Source organism: Ambystoma mexicanum, chromosome 2q (genome assembly GCF_040938575.1).
Source record: "Ambystoma mexicanum isolate Mex_15411 chromosome 2q, UKY_AmexF1_1, whole genome shotgun sequence".
Taxonomy (NCBI): domain Eukaryota; kingdom Metazoa; phylum Chordata; class Amphibia; order Caudata; family Ambystomatidae; genus Ambystoma; species Ambystoma mexicanum.
This window is the reverse complement of record NC_090924.1, coordinates 239,383,256-239,399,478: the sequence shown is the minus strand read 5'-3', so window position 1 is coordinate 239,399,478 and position 16,223 is coordinate 239,383,256. Positions and strand designations below refer to the sequence as shown.

General features: G+C 44.7%; 1 protein-coding gene across 1 annotated transcript in view; it reads right to left on the bottom strand.

Annotated features, from left to right (window-relative positions):
• BAIAP3 (BAI1 associated protein 3) overlaps nt 1-16,223 on the bottom strand; it is a 2,154,334-nt gene that overhangs the window by 241,176 nt on the left and 1,896,935 nt on the right. The window contains exons 18-21 of the mRNA XM_069647200.1: nt 10,559-10,615; nt 7,852-7,949; nt 3,693-3,744; nt 484-635 (exon numbers count right to left, since the gene is read on the bottom strand). Coding sequence (XP_069503301.1) covers nt 484-635; nt 3,693-3,744; nt 7,852-7,949; nt 10,559-10,615 — 359 coding nt within the window. The remainder of the gene's footprint in view (nt 1-483; nt 636-3,692; nt 3,745-7,851; nt 7,950-10,558; nt 10,616-16,223) is intronic.

Below are 16,223 nucleotides of genomic sequence, written 5' to 3'. Positions count from 1 at the left end.
CTATGAACAATTTTGAAACCTTAGTCTTCCTAAAGTTATAGGATTTCAGGGTCATAGGGCCTAATTACGCACATGGTGGTAATTCTTTTGGAATTAGTGCCAACATTGATTACTGAAACCACCACTTGGTCTGGAAACATTACAGGTTGATTACAAGTGGCAGTATGGTGGTGTTAGCCCTCATACATTGAGAGGAATCCATGGTGAATTGGGAAGCATTTCCACCGGCTCTAATTGCACAAGTGGTAATTCCTCTTGTTTTTGGAGTTGAAGAATACGATTTTTCTCTAACACTTGGCTAGAGGAAACTACTCAACTTCAATGCCAAACTCATGAGTTTGACAGTGCGGCAAAACTGTCAGTAATTCCATTGCCGCCAGAAAAGGTGGTAGCTATGGAATTACCACCAGATTTTTACCACACCATCAAACTCGGAATGCGGTCCATTGTACTAAAGGACTTTAAAGCAGTTCTCCTACTCACTTTAAAGGAAGGAAGTCTTTAAGCCGTTTCAACTCGTTTAAGGTGATGTACAGTTCAAATAAGGTCTCCCCCTTGCAGTGCGTCATACTGGAGGCTTCTTGCTCTGATGCTGGTGGCAGCTGTTGCATGGCAGCACTGACGTCATCAGCTACCTGCAAAACCATGCACAATTAGATATAGGGAGACGCAAACAAAGGAAGTTCAGTGAGCAACAGGGCAATGCAGTTTTCGGGGTCTGGGACGACAGATGGAGCAAAACGGGCAAACGTTATAGTGTGCATTGTGCTTTGTTATCGTGACACCACAATCCTGACAAAGTGCTAGTGTATTGTTGTGGGTAATAGTTATGAATCGTATGCATGTAAACATAAACATATAAACTTAAATCTTAACAGTGTTGTGCCAAATCCAATTTTATTAGTAGTTTATTGAGCAACTTTGGAAGGATGGACAGCTAAATCGGCCCTTTTGTGATTCGAAACTGTGAAAACACATCACACAAACAAGTGCTTTATCTTGCGGAGCTATCTGATTTGATGAGTGCTGCACTCTCCCAATTTACTCACTCTCCATCTCCTGTCCCTCAGCCTGTATGGGTAACTTTGCATATGCACAAATAATCTGTATTTCTTTGGAAGCATTTCAGATGGAAATATAAGGGACGGTTGAAACAAGCTCATGGAATCAATAAACTCTCTGAACCGACATTTTATCTTTCTATCCCCAGTCATTTCCCAGTATGTTTATATAGTTTTCCCTTTAGCACTTGGAACCTACCAGGAGGTGATTTGGAACAGCATAACATCAAATGAAGCGGTCAGTGTTTTACCAGACTGCACTGCACCAAATATTAACCACATGGAGTACTGGACTGTACCAGCAGCATGGCAACGATAAATGCACTTAGAAGCATAACTCGAGCATACTCCAACAACTCTCTCTCCCAATGTAGACCTTTCCACTCACTCACAGTGCAAATGTGTAAAGACATGCATTACCCTACCAGCAAGAAAAGATTATTAAGAAGCCCTTTTAAAACAACATTCCCTACCTTGGAATCATTCTACAACTCTAGCCCAAGATTACAGAATAACCAACGCTTTTACAAAATGGCTGATCTTATGCACCCAAGCCGTTTTGCTCAGTTTCCTGAAAGTGTCATGCTTCTTGGATTGCATATTTCCCGTTTAACTTTCTCAGCTGCTAGGACAGAGCCAGGGCAATTTTGCATCGCTTTTCTGGTCACAGCCGGCACACACAATACAACCCAAAAGGGAAACGGCTTAGCAGACACCCTGGCACATAGCTGGTATCGGCTGATGGGGAGACGGGAGCTAACACACTCTCTACAAGCCAGGAGATTTTTGGAGCATGCCTGACATTAGGAAAATAAAACCACGTCAGATGTACATAGACTTGGGTATTACTGAAGTAAGAGGTGCCGCCAGGCTTGCTCCATCCCATAGAAGGTGCTTGGTCATTTACAAAACTTCCCCTCCGTCCTTGATCATTATTCAATCACATTCATCTGTTATGCAGTGCACTCTAGGCAGGGCTTCCTCATGTCCAGGCCCCGAATCCCGGATCCATCTCTTCAGGATCTGATCTGTTACAAGGATAAACCCAATCCTGATCAAGGCCTTCTCTTTTTGATGGGCAGTTTGAGCACACTTCGAGCCCATAATCCAGTCATTTTGGCTCCAACTCGTTCGACAAGCAAATTGACAATAATTCAACCAAATGTTTATACAACACAGAGACACTACCTTCTTCAAATGATGACATACTCCCCTCCAGCGAAGACACACCGTCACAAACATACCTCTTCCTGACTACCTCGCCCTTTGCAATGTCTGTCAAAAACCTTAACCACTTTCCCATCCCGGTTTCGTATCCCCACTTCTCTCCTCATATGGTCTCATCATCCCAGGCGAGATCACAATATGCCTACTTCCCAGACATGCCAAGCCAAGAGCTCTGATGCCACTGCAGTGGTAATTTGTTGCAGAATAAAAGTTTAAGAACCTAACCTAAATAAATGACGAAGGCTCCATCACATGATACATTAACAAACATCATGCATCAAGGGGAACTTTATATGGTGTGATTTTCATCTCTAGGCAGAGAACAAATAGCTATGGCCAGTCGCTCTGCAAGATTAGTGGTGGCACATTCTTGCACATATCAGGCTAGTGCCTCTAGAATGCCGATAGCCATGAGCCACAGCCAGTCATGTGTTAAGCCTTTGGCTTACAGAGGCTAGTTTGGTAGGTTTGTGAATAGTCTAGTGGGCACACGCTTATTTATTCGAGCTGGTTGAACCATACTCTCCTGGTATCCTGTTCTATTCTTGCTTTAATTCAAAATTGAAATTTCTCAGACCTTGAAAGAAATGCATGGATTGCAAATCTTTAAAGTTGTAATCCTTTTGAAATTTTCTCCTGCATTTCATGAGCTCTGCAGTTCTGTGTGATCCAGGTATTTCTAATAAAATGTTAAACACAATTTTTCAGAATTAAACTACTGCACATTGTTCGTACTTTAACTTGTAATCTCGTCCCATCTACACTAAACCAAAAGCCCCATATTGTATATAGTGCCATTTCCTTTTTACAACTGAAATACTGTTGCAGTTCAAATGGAGGTTTGCCCTATTGAATTTTTTACGTTTTTTCACCTAAACACCACCTTCGACACCTGTCATTTCTGGCAGCGTTTGAAATCATTTTAAAGCTGCTCTTTTCACTAACGGACCTGTACCTCAAGCAGTGGCGTGTCCACGGAGTGGCCTGGGCTGGCACGTGCTACCCAGGGATCTGATTGGCCACCCCATTATCCTAAACTATGATCATGATGTGTGCGTGCGCTCGTACTTCATGACACCCCGGCATAAGTCACTGCCCCACTTTGCCCACCCCAGTCCAAAGAGTCTGGACATGCCACTGACCTCAAGGTGTCCTCTTTTTGCCAGACTCCGGATGAAAGACAGAGAGGAGGGCGGGCGGGGGGCAGGGGGGAGGCGATTGCTGAAGGAGGTCGTTGGATGGGGTTGGATGCGACACTTTATATTGTTTGAGTTTGGTCTTATCTGTACATCGCCCTCGAAGCGAAGAGCATTTTGGACATTTTGCATGCTTTATAAATAAAAGACAAACACGTCAAGTGTGAACAAAAAAGGAGAAATGACACATAAAAAGTGCACGTCTTACCAGTTTTTCTAGCTGGTGGTAGGCAATGCTGAACAGGTCCACCTTTACAATACTGAAAACAAGGTGAAAGGTCAAAAAGCGAATGTCAGAGTGTGAATTTACGAGATTTTTGTATAAAACTGTTTAAAGTCTGTTCTCCAGACATTGACAACGGCCCCAGCCCCTCTTCAGCCTTTCTTCAGCCCTTTTGATAAGTTGTTTTGATAGTGGTTAAACAGGACCAGCTTCCGTTCATGGCAAGCTTTTTAATCTAGGTGTAGCCATTTGATGCATGTTATACTTACATGTATGTTACAATCTTTCCTGTAGCTGGCAACCGATTGACAGTCTGAAGCATAATTATATCGGCTATTTGTGAAATTGTCTAGGTTTCTAGCCCATAGACTACTTCAGCGTTAGTTTTAACAGCCGCATTGTAAGTGGCAAGTATATTTCAAAATCACATTACAAAATACTTTGTTTAAACTGTTTTTACGCAAGTAAAGCACATGGATAATCTTTTAATGTCATGTTATTTTTTAGACATGATATCACACATACAAATGGCACATACATAACATTAAATGGAAAACTAACCAGAGTGACACATTTTAAAATGGCTGAGGTGAAGCCTTTATCAGTGTTCCATAGAATTATAACTATATTAATACATTATTCAAACATGTTTATAATCCCAGGCAGGCTCATGTCACTTGCCTTAGTCCTAAAGTAATCAGTGCAAGACTAAAAGTCAGGGAAAAAAATCATTTTCACATATATATGCCTATAATTACAGGGTAGCAACCCTGCAATTATGGTTAAGTTGCTCAACCCATAGGAAGAGCAGTTTTTTGGGAGACTTATAACTTTGTCACCATTTGACGAATCATCACAAAACTGTGCAAAAAAAGTATACCGCCCCCTTTGAATTAGTTTGCAAAGTTTTGTGCAATTTTGTCATGGTGGGGAAAAGGTATAGGGGGGATCCCAAAGCTTTTGAAATCTGGATAGAAATGAATGTAAAACCTGTTTGCCCGTGGATACAGCCCAAACCGCTGGATGGATATGCACCAAACTTGTGGGTGGAGCGGCAGCCTGGTTCTGAAAGCGTGCTTTTGCAAAATTGGTGTTAATCCATCCAGGTGATCTTTTGAAAAATACCCAAAATGTAGGTCACAACATTAGGGATATCTCTGTCCGGTTGCTGGACTTACTTCCTAGTTCGGTGTCCGTGGACGCCTCTGAGCCAACCAGGGAGCTGCTTAACGGTCGCAGACATCGTACATGGCCACTGATATGGTCAATTGAAAATGTGAGGCGCGTTAAACATTTTTAAATGGGCGCAATGTTCAGTTCTGGAACTTCGCCCACAGTGCACAAATATTGCGGTAAAAAACATAGTTAAGTACATAACATTACACTCGTCAAACAAATGAAAGTACGGGGTGATAAGAATGGGGTAGGGCCACAAAAAGCCAAAAAACGGGTGTTTTTTCAACTCTGATGTTCGGGGGCATTGCTGTGATGTTTGTGAACTTAAGACATGTTTGAGGACATCTATGCATAAGTGTGCATTACAGGGTCAGTGAAGAGCAGTTATTAGATGGCTTATAACGTTGGCGCTGTACAACGAAACTGCACAACATTTTGTAATACAACTCTAGACCCAACTTTGAATGTTGTTGCAAAGCTTTTTGCCATTTCGTCAAGAGTTTGCACACTTAATATAGACCCAACTGTGAATGGTTTGCAAAGTTCAAAAGGATTTTTTCAAGAGGGGGCAAAACTGTAGGTGGGCCATTGATGTTGCAATTTGTGTCCTAGTTGTTAGCCTTAGCAGTGCATGGCTGTGACGCGAGGTATGTTTGCATAGCTTACCATAACTGGCGAATTTCTTTGTTTTTTTTCGATTTTACCTTGCAGCCATAACGTCCCTTTAACAATGTTTTTATGTAAATGTATGTATATATATTAATGCCCTCAAAATGTCAAAAATGATTCCCGTCCAAGTTTTATATCCATCTATCCATGATAAACAAAACACCACTGACAAATGACACGCTAATGTGCAGATACACCCGCATATACAAACACTTGACAACATTTATTCACTTTCTGTATGTAAACTTACCGATTATTTAACCTTTGTTGTTATCTTTTTGCCACAGCGGTTATTATACCCCATGATAATGTAAATAACATTCCTAATATGGATTTACAGTTTGCACCTTTTGTTTTTCCAATCAATTTATAACCACACACAACATTTAATTTGTTATTAGAATTACTGCCAGGGGGTCTTATTCATGCTTGGTTTGTTTTGTGGATTCGTTTGGTTTCTTGTAACATGCTAATTCCGTACCTCATGGTTTTCAAAGCTCCAAAGATGAAGAGGGCCTATACAACTGCTTTGATAGAAAGTGACATTTTGGAATGTGGGCCACGATATGGATAACTGGTACATAATGTCACATTGCACGTTGGATCAAGAAGGAGGCCACAACCAGACAGTGTAGGCTTTCTGTGTTTAGTATGATGCAACTTAAATGCCATCTGTGATTCTCCCACAACTAACAATAACAATAATACTGCTGGTCTTCTCTGAAAGCGTCTCTCTTGCTGGCAGTCTAGCCTGCGGACAACTATAATCCAAGTGCTTAACGTTCACAGGAGGTTGCGCCACCTCACCTCCTCAGCCGTTATGTTTTTAGAGGGTTCCTGAACCCTTTTCTATGTTTAAGATGTGGGCTTTCGGGGGTCCTATACCCGTCAAACTGTCTGTTGTAGCAAGTCTTGTGGGCTACCAGACCACTGGCTGTGACTGGTAGGGATTGATAAAGACGGGTCCCTGCGGTGGATGAAGGTTCACCAGACTTCCGACCCTTCATCTCTCTGAACTTGCTGTCACCTCCCTGGCTCTGTCTTGTACCTCCTCCCTCCATCTTGTCCTGCATGGTTGGGGCCAACTTGCCAGACAGGAGACCGTTCCTTCTGACTAAGCCCAGGCTTTGCTTATTCCCTCTGACACTCCTTGCCCTTTGTGATGTCCTCCCACCTCGTCTAAACCCCTTCCTTCTTCAGATGTGACTAGTTCTGTACCATTCCCAGGCACTGATACTTGGGGCGCCTGCCTCCTCCTGCCTCTACCTCCTTCCCTGATGCTCTCTCCTCTTCCTCTTTCTGGGGGAGTGGGGTTCCTTCTGACCTCACCACCTTCTCCTCCATTGTTGTTCCCATCTTCTTTCTTCAGCCATTTCTTCCTGCGCTTTTGTGTCTTCCGATCTTAGCCACAACCACCCTTACGACTACCCTCATCCCGTTAGCTGCCACCACCACTGTCTGCGTGCTTTTGCCTCCTGCTACTATCTTAGCTGTCACTGCTTCCTTCGCCCCACTATCCTCTACTGTTTTCACCATTTACTTAGCTGCCACCATCTCCTCTCATCTCTTGTATCTTGACGGAATTTTATTTGCACTATTTCTGGCAGCTTATTTTGACCACAAACATATAGATGCTAAGTTTCTGTAAAGTATATAGAAAGGGGAGGAGCGGCGGGTCTTCCCCTACTTGTTGTGGTTAAAAAAATCTGTAAAATCGCCCAAAATAAATTCAGCTAAAAAAAGGATAAGCATGTTCATACATCCAAAGACACCAGGGGCCTGATCCATGGAACTTTTAGCATGGTGCAAAGTGGCTTTGCACTGGTGCAAAGTGGCTTTGCACTGCCAGCAAACACCCGGGTTCACAGAGCGGTGCAAAGTGTATTTCTGCAGTGCAAAGTCTCTTTTCTCTGCAAAAATGCACTTTGCACTGCTCTGTGATTCAGGGTGTTTGTTGGCAGTGCAAAGCCACTTTGCACCAGTGCAAAGCCACTTTGCACCATGCTAAAAGTTCCATGAACCGGGACCATTGTGCTTGCTCCTTTAGTGCACAGGCTGTAAAGGGTGAGGTTTCAGAGCTGGGTGATCTGAGGTTTCAACTTCATTTCCCCCTTGGTGGATTCAGTAGGTCACCAGACCTCCTTTGCCTCCCTTTGTAGTCTTGTCTCCTCCGCACACCCTTCTTGCCTGAAATGTCAGGAAACAGTGCGAATGGTATGCTGCGCACTGGCACCACGACAATCCATTCCCAGACCACAACAGAGAAATATGTATATCCTTAAAAAGATTGGACACTTACCTGACAAACAACTTATTGTAGATATTCTGACTCTTCTGCAAATCTTCGTGCACTGCATCGGCCAGTTTCACCAGGCACAGGAGCTGGTCCAGGTCATTCTGAAAGAAATCCAGACCCTACTATTGCAACCATTTAAAGAGGCGGTTTTGATTTAATATAAAGGTGAATTTATTTTAATATTAATACATCCATTAAACTGTATGTTCACCTTTTTCAGAGTGAAACGATGTGCGAGAAGCTCGATTTGAGATTAATATACAAGACTATTTACCGTGGTGTAGTTTTTCGTTTGAAAGATAATCACTGGGGCTAGATGTAATTTCATCCTCCTAAGAGCCATCATTGCTTAATGGTCAGGGAACCGGGGTGAGACAAATTGTAGGCTACGTAAAGCTGTCTGCGAGAACCTAATAGTTTGGGTTTTTTTTGCCCACCTTATTCATAGATTAGATCAAAGGCCTTGTTTTGAACTCTTAGAGATGCTGGTTCTATTCCATGTCGTCCTTCACAGTTTTCTATTGAGGGCTGAACGCCCGATAATTGGCAGTGCCTTGCTGTCCATTCTCAGACAAACATTGAAAATGAGGAGTCTCATTTTATATCATGAATATCACTTTGATGATGAATTCTTTTATGCATTTTCTTTTCATTCCCATGTATTTGTGCGGATTATATTCACCTGTATGTCTTTTATGGAATGCTTTTATTCTGAAATCTGATTGATTGCATGATTGAAAATCAGGACCTTAACTTTTTAGCACTTGTTCACTCCCGATGTCGTTATGGCAAAGTCAAGAAGCCAGAAAACTCATTCTTTTCTCCTAGACTAGCCTGCGCTTCAGAGGGACATTTACACACCACCATCAATATAAGCACAGCGATGCGAGGTCTGTCTTTCCTAGGCCTTTCGTCTCTCTCTCGATGTGACAAGAGGTAACTTCAAAAAACTGTCGCACACATTGTCCCAGACTCTTTTGACACATTTTTAGCCAATCCGTTTCATCACATCGTTCATTTGAATGAAGGTGATGTTTATCTATATTAAGATGATTTTTGGTATCATCATTCACCACTGAACAATCCCTCAGAATAGATTGTTTGAACTCTTCGAACATTATCAACCTGATAAAAGGTCCCCTCCTGGCGGTACGTCAATTTCTAGTATATTTTTGGTTAGGGGAACCATTAACTAAAAAACAAGCATTGGCAAAGCCTGCAGTTTTGACTTTTCTGTAGGCAGACATGTTCCCCATAATCATATTTATAACATAACTTTTATACATTACTTTTCAACAAAAATAACCTCATCCGAATAATACATCTAGCATGTCAATAGTAGTCATTTTATTTAATAAAGTTAAAACAATGAGAGAAAGTAAATACTTTAATTCAGGGTTACGTGCCAGTGCGGTATAGCTTAGTTAGTGGCCTGATTCATGGAATTGTGCGCATTATTCTTGCAAAGGCTGCGCACCGAGAACAACACTGCGCACGGAATAAAAAATACGCACTTTACGTATTCATGGATTGTCTGCGCCAAGTAACTGTATACGCAAGTTGCGTTCGGAACACCCCTGACACGCCCCCACGCAAAACAAAAACAGGCAGAACAGCTACTTTTGCATGCTGCCCTGGCACAAATACATGCAACCTTCAAAGAGTGCATGGGTTCCCCTGCAAGCAGGTCTGCATCTCAGGGATTCAGCATGGGGTCCCCCGTAACTGTTACCGGCACCACAACAACATGTGTACGATTTATCGTAACACGAGTAAAACTCAGAAAATCTGCGTGTGAACCCCCATAAACCGCTCCTGCACCCTGCTACACTCCGTACGCGCACCCCTAAGTCAGATTGGAACCACGGATGTGTACATGCACCCTTTAATCCGACAAACGATCTGACTCTTGCACAGGGAATTTTATGGGCAAATGTCTGTACGCCTACCTTCCGTGGAATATAGTATGAGGGCTTTGCATGGTCATTTCCCTGCCGAGAGGTTACATGCTCGGATTTATGAATGCGTTTCGTTCAATACAATAGTGGGCCTGCGATGGACTGCCTGTGGGCCGTCCCTCGTAACGGCCACTTTTGGCCTTGTTCTTCCTCATTTTCCGTGCCCTACCCCGCCCTCTGCGCAAGCCACGACCACGCTCTCCGTGGTGTCTCGCGCAAGGCACTCGGCCTCTCGCAGTGACGTGCCAAGCCTGCGCGAAGTCGCACGCAGTTTGGCTCGCAAAGTCACGATTTTTCACGCAGATAATTTCATAAATAGGGCCCAAGTGGCTGAAGTTATATTTGGTTACGGGTGTGCTATTACACAACAAAGTGGCTAAGTAGCTACAAATAACCTTTCAGGCAGCTGTTTTTTTCAGGCTGAAATAGTGGTTTAAAAGCGATTCATTGTGTCAAGCATTTTAGAAAATGAGCAGCTTAGCAGCTATATTTGACCTATTACTTTCCGGTTGTTTTTGAATCAGAAATGTATATTTTCATTCACTGTAATGTGACAAGAATTTAGATAACTAGAATATAGGCACCCGTCAAGTTACTTGTGTATATGTATCCCTCCAACAATTCCCGAAAAAATGTACCAAGCCCACAACTACTTTCTATGCCAATAGTTGTTTTTTCTCATTAAGGTTTCTAGCACTACCTGTGCGAGCCAGCATACATAAGATATTGGTTTATATTTGTGTCATACGCACCTGTTCCTCTGGTTTTAGGCAGGCATGTGTTTTCTCGTACCATTCTAATGTGCCTTTCTGAAAGAGAAGATATCACTGTTCGCTTAATGGTTTAGGAGAGAAATAGCACGTTCTGCATGCAAATGGTACACATGCCCTCCTTCTTTCAATTTCTCCAACGTGCACAGACATGCCGAAATGACCCAGTGTGCCCTTATTTATTTATTCCATTTTATGTTTGAAGGTTTGTGCAGAAAGTGCTATAAGTGAAATAACATTTGTTTTCCAGATAGGTACAGGGCACACCAAAACAGCAGGGAGGAGGAGTGTCCTTAACACAGGGCCTGATTTACAAAGGGTTTTTCAGTGGGATTGCGCCATCGTAAAACACTTTCAGGCCCTCAGAATCCAATCAGATGTACATATTAGGGAATGATCTACTGTTATATTAGGGATTGTGGATAATGTGAGAAGAAGAGTCGATCACAGAATAGCTGGAGTCTTGATATCCTTAGATTTATCAGAGACCTTTGATGCGATCTGTCATCAGAACCTTCTCTCTGGGCTTGAGACCCTTAGGGTTGATGGGGCCATCCTAAATTGGATTAAATGGTTTCTATCCGGCCGTGTTTAGAAGGTCTCCCTCTCACCATTCACTTCAGAGTCACACCCTATTAATTGTGGAGGACTGTACGGTTTCTGTTTAAAATGTACATGCCTGAAAAAAAAAGAGTTGTCTGGCGAAACAATCACCAGACCTGGTGACGCCAAGGGGGGTAGAATATAGTACGATCCTGAGTTTATGCTATCTCATAATTGATATACATTTTGAGTTTGAAACAATGAATTTCCAGAAAACAGATATCTAAGATAAAGGATCTTCCTTTTAATTTTCTTTTGCTCTAATAAAAGTACGGAGGCCCACGTTGCTGATGCATTTCGGACCACTGTGCATCCTCAGGGCGATTTCTCTGTTCCTTTTGGGGTTGGTAACAGGCTGTATGTACTATGTTATGTTTCTCAAGGTACTTTTCACATGGGATCTGTTGCTGTAGAGCGGATGGTTAAGTTTCTTGTTTGTGTATTGCATCCACCAGCCTCAACATTTCAAAGTTCCTCAGCAGACCCAAGCAGCACTGATGGAGGATCATCGGAAGTAGGAACTTGTTCACAGTGCCGCTGATGTACCAGAACTGGCACTTGCCGAGCGTTGGGTTGATAACTAACTAGGCCTCGGTGCGCCGCACGTGAAGTGGGTCTGCTGTTCTCTGGGCAGCTCGGTCCTGTAGTCCACCAAGACTCAACACACAAAAATGTACACGCCCCCATTCATTAGATTGACTCATAACATGGGCATATATCTGTACGTATTTATGCGGATGATGGCTAATTACTGATTCAATTTCAGCCAGGAGCTAAGAAGCCCAAACCAGCATTCAATCAGAGACTCACTGCTATTTTCAATTGGATGACTATGAATTCTCTGAAGATGAACTTTGATAAAAACAGATTCTAGTTGCAAAAGTTCCCCCTTAAGTTGGTTAAGTGAGATCTCTCCACAACCGCTTGGTTCTCCACCAGAATCTCCGAATTTCGTAAGAAACCTGGGAGTACAGATCCATTTAAATCTTTCGCTGAACACGCATACTTCTGTAGTGGTCAAGAAAGTTAGTTTTCATCTGAAGATAATTAAACGTATGTTCCCTTTTCTGAGAACAGGCTTTCATTTCCCTGTTTTTGCCACATTTAACCAATGCAAATAGTGTTTTTCAAGATTTGCCAAAATATCAGCGAGTTTACAGCTCAGCACCATGTTACACCTGAGAAAATCAGGCAGCATGCTACAATCATTAGGATTACTACATTAGTTACCATTATGCACTGTGTGTGGAGTTCAAATCCTTATGCATGGTTCATCAAGCAATCCACAATCAGGATTTGCCTTTTTTAACAATTTTAACTTACTCATACCTAATTTGAATAATTAGAATATTTGCTTCACGCTCTGAGCGCGTTGTTGTGCCTGCTCCCCCCTCCCATTTCCTTGTCCTCCTCTCCCTTCCAGCCTCCCTGCCCGCCCACACCCTCCTCCCCTTCCTCTCCTCCCTCTGCCTATAACCACCCCCTCCTGGGCAGCCCTCTGCCCAGCAGCCCCCTGCGGCTAAGGGCCCCAAGGCCAAGGGCGACTCCTACAGTTGCGGCTCCCTGTTTGTCTGCAGGTGTCCGCAGGGGACGCTTGGCGTCGGTCCACCTTGGTTAGCGCCACCTGCTCCCTCTGCCCACCGCTTTTAGACCTGTCACCTCCTTCGCATTGTGCCCTGTCTTCACTATGCCTTGCAAAATGTGGTAAACTAGGGTTTTTCTCCCCTCGCAGGATTTTCAAACTTAGGTGGCCTCTCCACTGGATACCTGATATGCATTACTGTTTTCACTGTGTTCACTGTGTTCTGAATCTGTGGTAAACTAGGGTTTTTCTCCCCTCGCAGGATTTTCAAACTTAGGTGGCCTCTCGACTGGGTACCTGATATGCATTACTGTGTTCACTGTGTTCTGAATCTGTGGTAAACTAGGGTTTTTCTCCCCTCGATAGTCCAGTAAAAAAATGTATTTTAAAAATAGATAGGCAACATTAAAAAGATAATACTAGCACTTTTATTTTTAAAACTTCCTATGTAAAATTTTGAGCTATTCAAGCTCAAAATTCGCAAAAGCAAGCACATGGGCGCATCCATTTTGTGAAATGGATGCCCGCCTGTGCTGGCTTTTGCTTTTGCGGCACTAATGAAGGAAAAGCCAGCCAGCTGTAGTAAACAAAAGCTACCGCTGGGTGGCTTTTCCTTCATTGGTGCTGTACGCGGAGGACGGGGACCGGAGACCAGAGCAAGAAAGCTGCAGCTGAATCTCGGTAAGTGCTATTTATTTAAAAAAAAAAAATAAGCACTAGCTGTGGTTTTTTTTCTAAGTTTTCCGGGCTGGAGGAGCCCGGAAAACTTAGAAATAAAACCGCAGCTTTAAAAACGTTGTATTTATGTTTGCGGTCGCCTTTGAAGCGACCGCAAACATAAATACAACGTTGTGTTTGAAAACGCTGTGGTTTTTCTTTCCAAGTTTCTCAGGCTCCTCCGGCTCGGATGAGCCTGAGAAACTCGGAAAGAAAAAACGCAGCGTTTTCGTGTTTCTGCCTGCTGTGGCTATCACTTTGGGTCTCCGGTGCTCCCCCAGGGGAGCACCGGAGACCCAAAGTGAAAGCCAAGGCAGGCAGAAACACAACACGGTTGTGTTTCTGCCTAAATCTGCTTTCCCATTTGGGGCTCTCGGGCTCCCCACGCTAATGGGACCGTCTTGGTCCAAGGCCCTCAGGCCAACCTTCACCTCTTTGATAGACCCTTCCTGCGCCTCATCAACTTCCTTTCCTCTCCTGCTGGCCCCCCTCCTCTGTCCTCAGCTACCTTGCCTCTACCCTCCCTCCCTGTCCCCTCCCGTGCTCCTTCTTCTCCTCCGCAGGGCGTACCTCTGATCTGTAACCCTCCCCGGAAGTCCTTTAATGATGGCAACCTTCTCCACATTGCCACTTTTAACTCTCGCTCTGCCGTCAAACATTCCTCTGATATCTGCCGCCTTCTTGAGGAACTGGACCTTGACGTACTCGGTCTCACTGAGACATGGTTCGCTGCGAGCTCCGTTACCAGCTTTGACACACTCCTACCTGACGGCTACAAGATCCTCTCCATGCCCAGGCCCAACCGTGCTGGGGGGAGTGTGGCCCCTTATCTTCCCTGAGTGGATTCCTGCCACTGCTATTCCCATGCAGACCTACTCCTCTTTTGAATGTCTTGTCTGCAGACTCTCTCCTAGCCATTCCCTTACCGTGGCTACTATCTATCGTCCACCTGGTCAAATTTCCTCCTTCCTCTCCGAGTGGGCAGACCTCTCCTCCTCACTCCTGTCCTCAACCACTCAACTCCTCTTTCTTGGAGACTTCAACATCCACCTGGATGCCTCCTGTCCCCCCTCTGGACTCTTTCGCGACCTCTGCGACTCTCTCTCACTCTCTATTCTCCCGTCTGGGCCAACCCATTCTGCTGGGCATACTCTTGATGCCCTGATCTCTTCTGACCTTCCCCTCTCTGTCCCTCTCTCCACCCCTCTCTCCTGGAGTGATCACTTTCTCCTCTCCTCCCACCTCACCCTCCCTACCCCACAGGCAAAGCCACCCTCATCACTGCCATCTTCCTTCTCGTTCATCCGACCCATGAAGCGTGTGTCAGTTGAGGCTTTCGCTGCCACCTTCTCGCCCCTTCTACCCCCCTCGGCTGACTCCCACCCTGACACAGCCCTCTCCACTCTCTACTCTGCTATATCTGATACTCTTGATATCCTTGCCCCTGTTATGAGAATCTGCCTTAAGCCCAAAGCCAAATGTAACTCCTGGTATAACTCGGATCTCGTCACCCTTAAACGCTTGTGCAGGGTGGCAGAGAGGAAATGGCGTGCTTCATGTTCATCCTCTGACAAACTGGCCTGTCGCCTGTTCCAAGGGCAATACCGGCTCTCCGTTCTCACCAAGAAGAGAGCCCGTATCCAAGCCCGCATCAGTGCGGCATCTAACAATTCGGCTGAACTCTTTAAAATCTGCAAGGAGCTGGCCAACTCTGCTGCAGTCTCTACCTCTCCTGTCCCCTCCCAGGCCCTCTGTACGGTACTGGCCTCTCACTTCATTTCAAAAACTCAGGACATCCTGTCCTCACTCTCCTCCCATCACCTCCCCCCCGCTATTCCCTGCCCATCCTCTGGCCCTTCTGCAGCCACCCCTCCTCTCTCCTTCTCTGCCTTTCCCCTTTTTTCTGCTGATGAGGTTTTGAGACAAGTCCGATCTATGAAAGTCTCGTCGACACAGGTCCACCCCTGCTCCTCCAAAACTATTAAGGACCACATCGACTCCTTGGCTCCTGCCCTTGCTGACTTCTGCAATCACTCCTTCACCTCTGGAGTCTTCCCATCCCTCTCAAGCACTCCCTTATGCAACCCCTTCTTAAGAAACCCTCTTCCGACCCGTCCTGCCCAGCTAACTATCGCCCTATCTCTATCACTCCTTTCCTGGGCAAGCTCCTGGAGAAACTTGCCATCTCCCAGCTTAATCTCCATGCTGAATCTGTTGGTAGCCTTCATGACCATCAGTCTGGCTTCAGAGCTGCCAGAAGCACGGAAACTGCTCTCCTGAATATCCGTGAGGACCTGCTCTCGAACCTTGACTCTAACATTCCATGTGTTCTCATTTTGCTTGATCTCTCTTCTGCCTTTGATACTGTCAACCATACCATCCTGCTCAACCATCTCCGTGATAACCTGGGTATCACTGGTCAGGCTCTGGCTTAGCTGACCTCTTTCCTCTCAAATCGACCCTCCCAGGTCCAACTGGGGTCTTTCCTGTCTGACATCTTTTTCTCTACCTGTTGTGTCTCCCAGGGTTCTAACCTCTCTCCCTGGCTGTTCAACCAGTATCTGGCACTTCTCGCCCACCGCATCGCTGCTCTCTGCCCCAACTTTCAGTGCTATGCAGATGATACCCAGCTCATTTTCAGGCTACCCTCGGCCTCCTCTTCTCCTTCCCTTATCTCTGACTGTCTTTCTGCTATCCAGGAATGGTGTGCCGCCAACGACCTCTGCCTTAATGCCAGAAAGACCG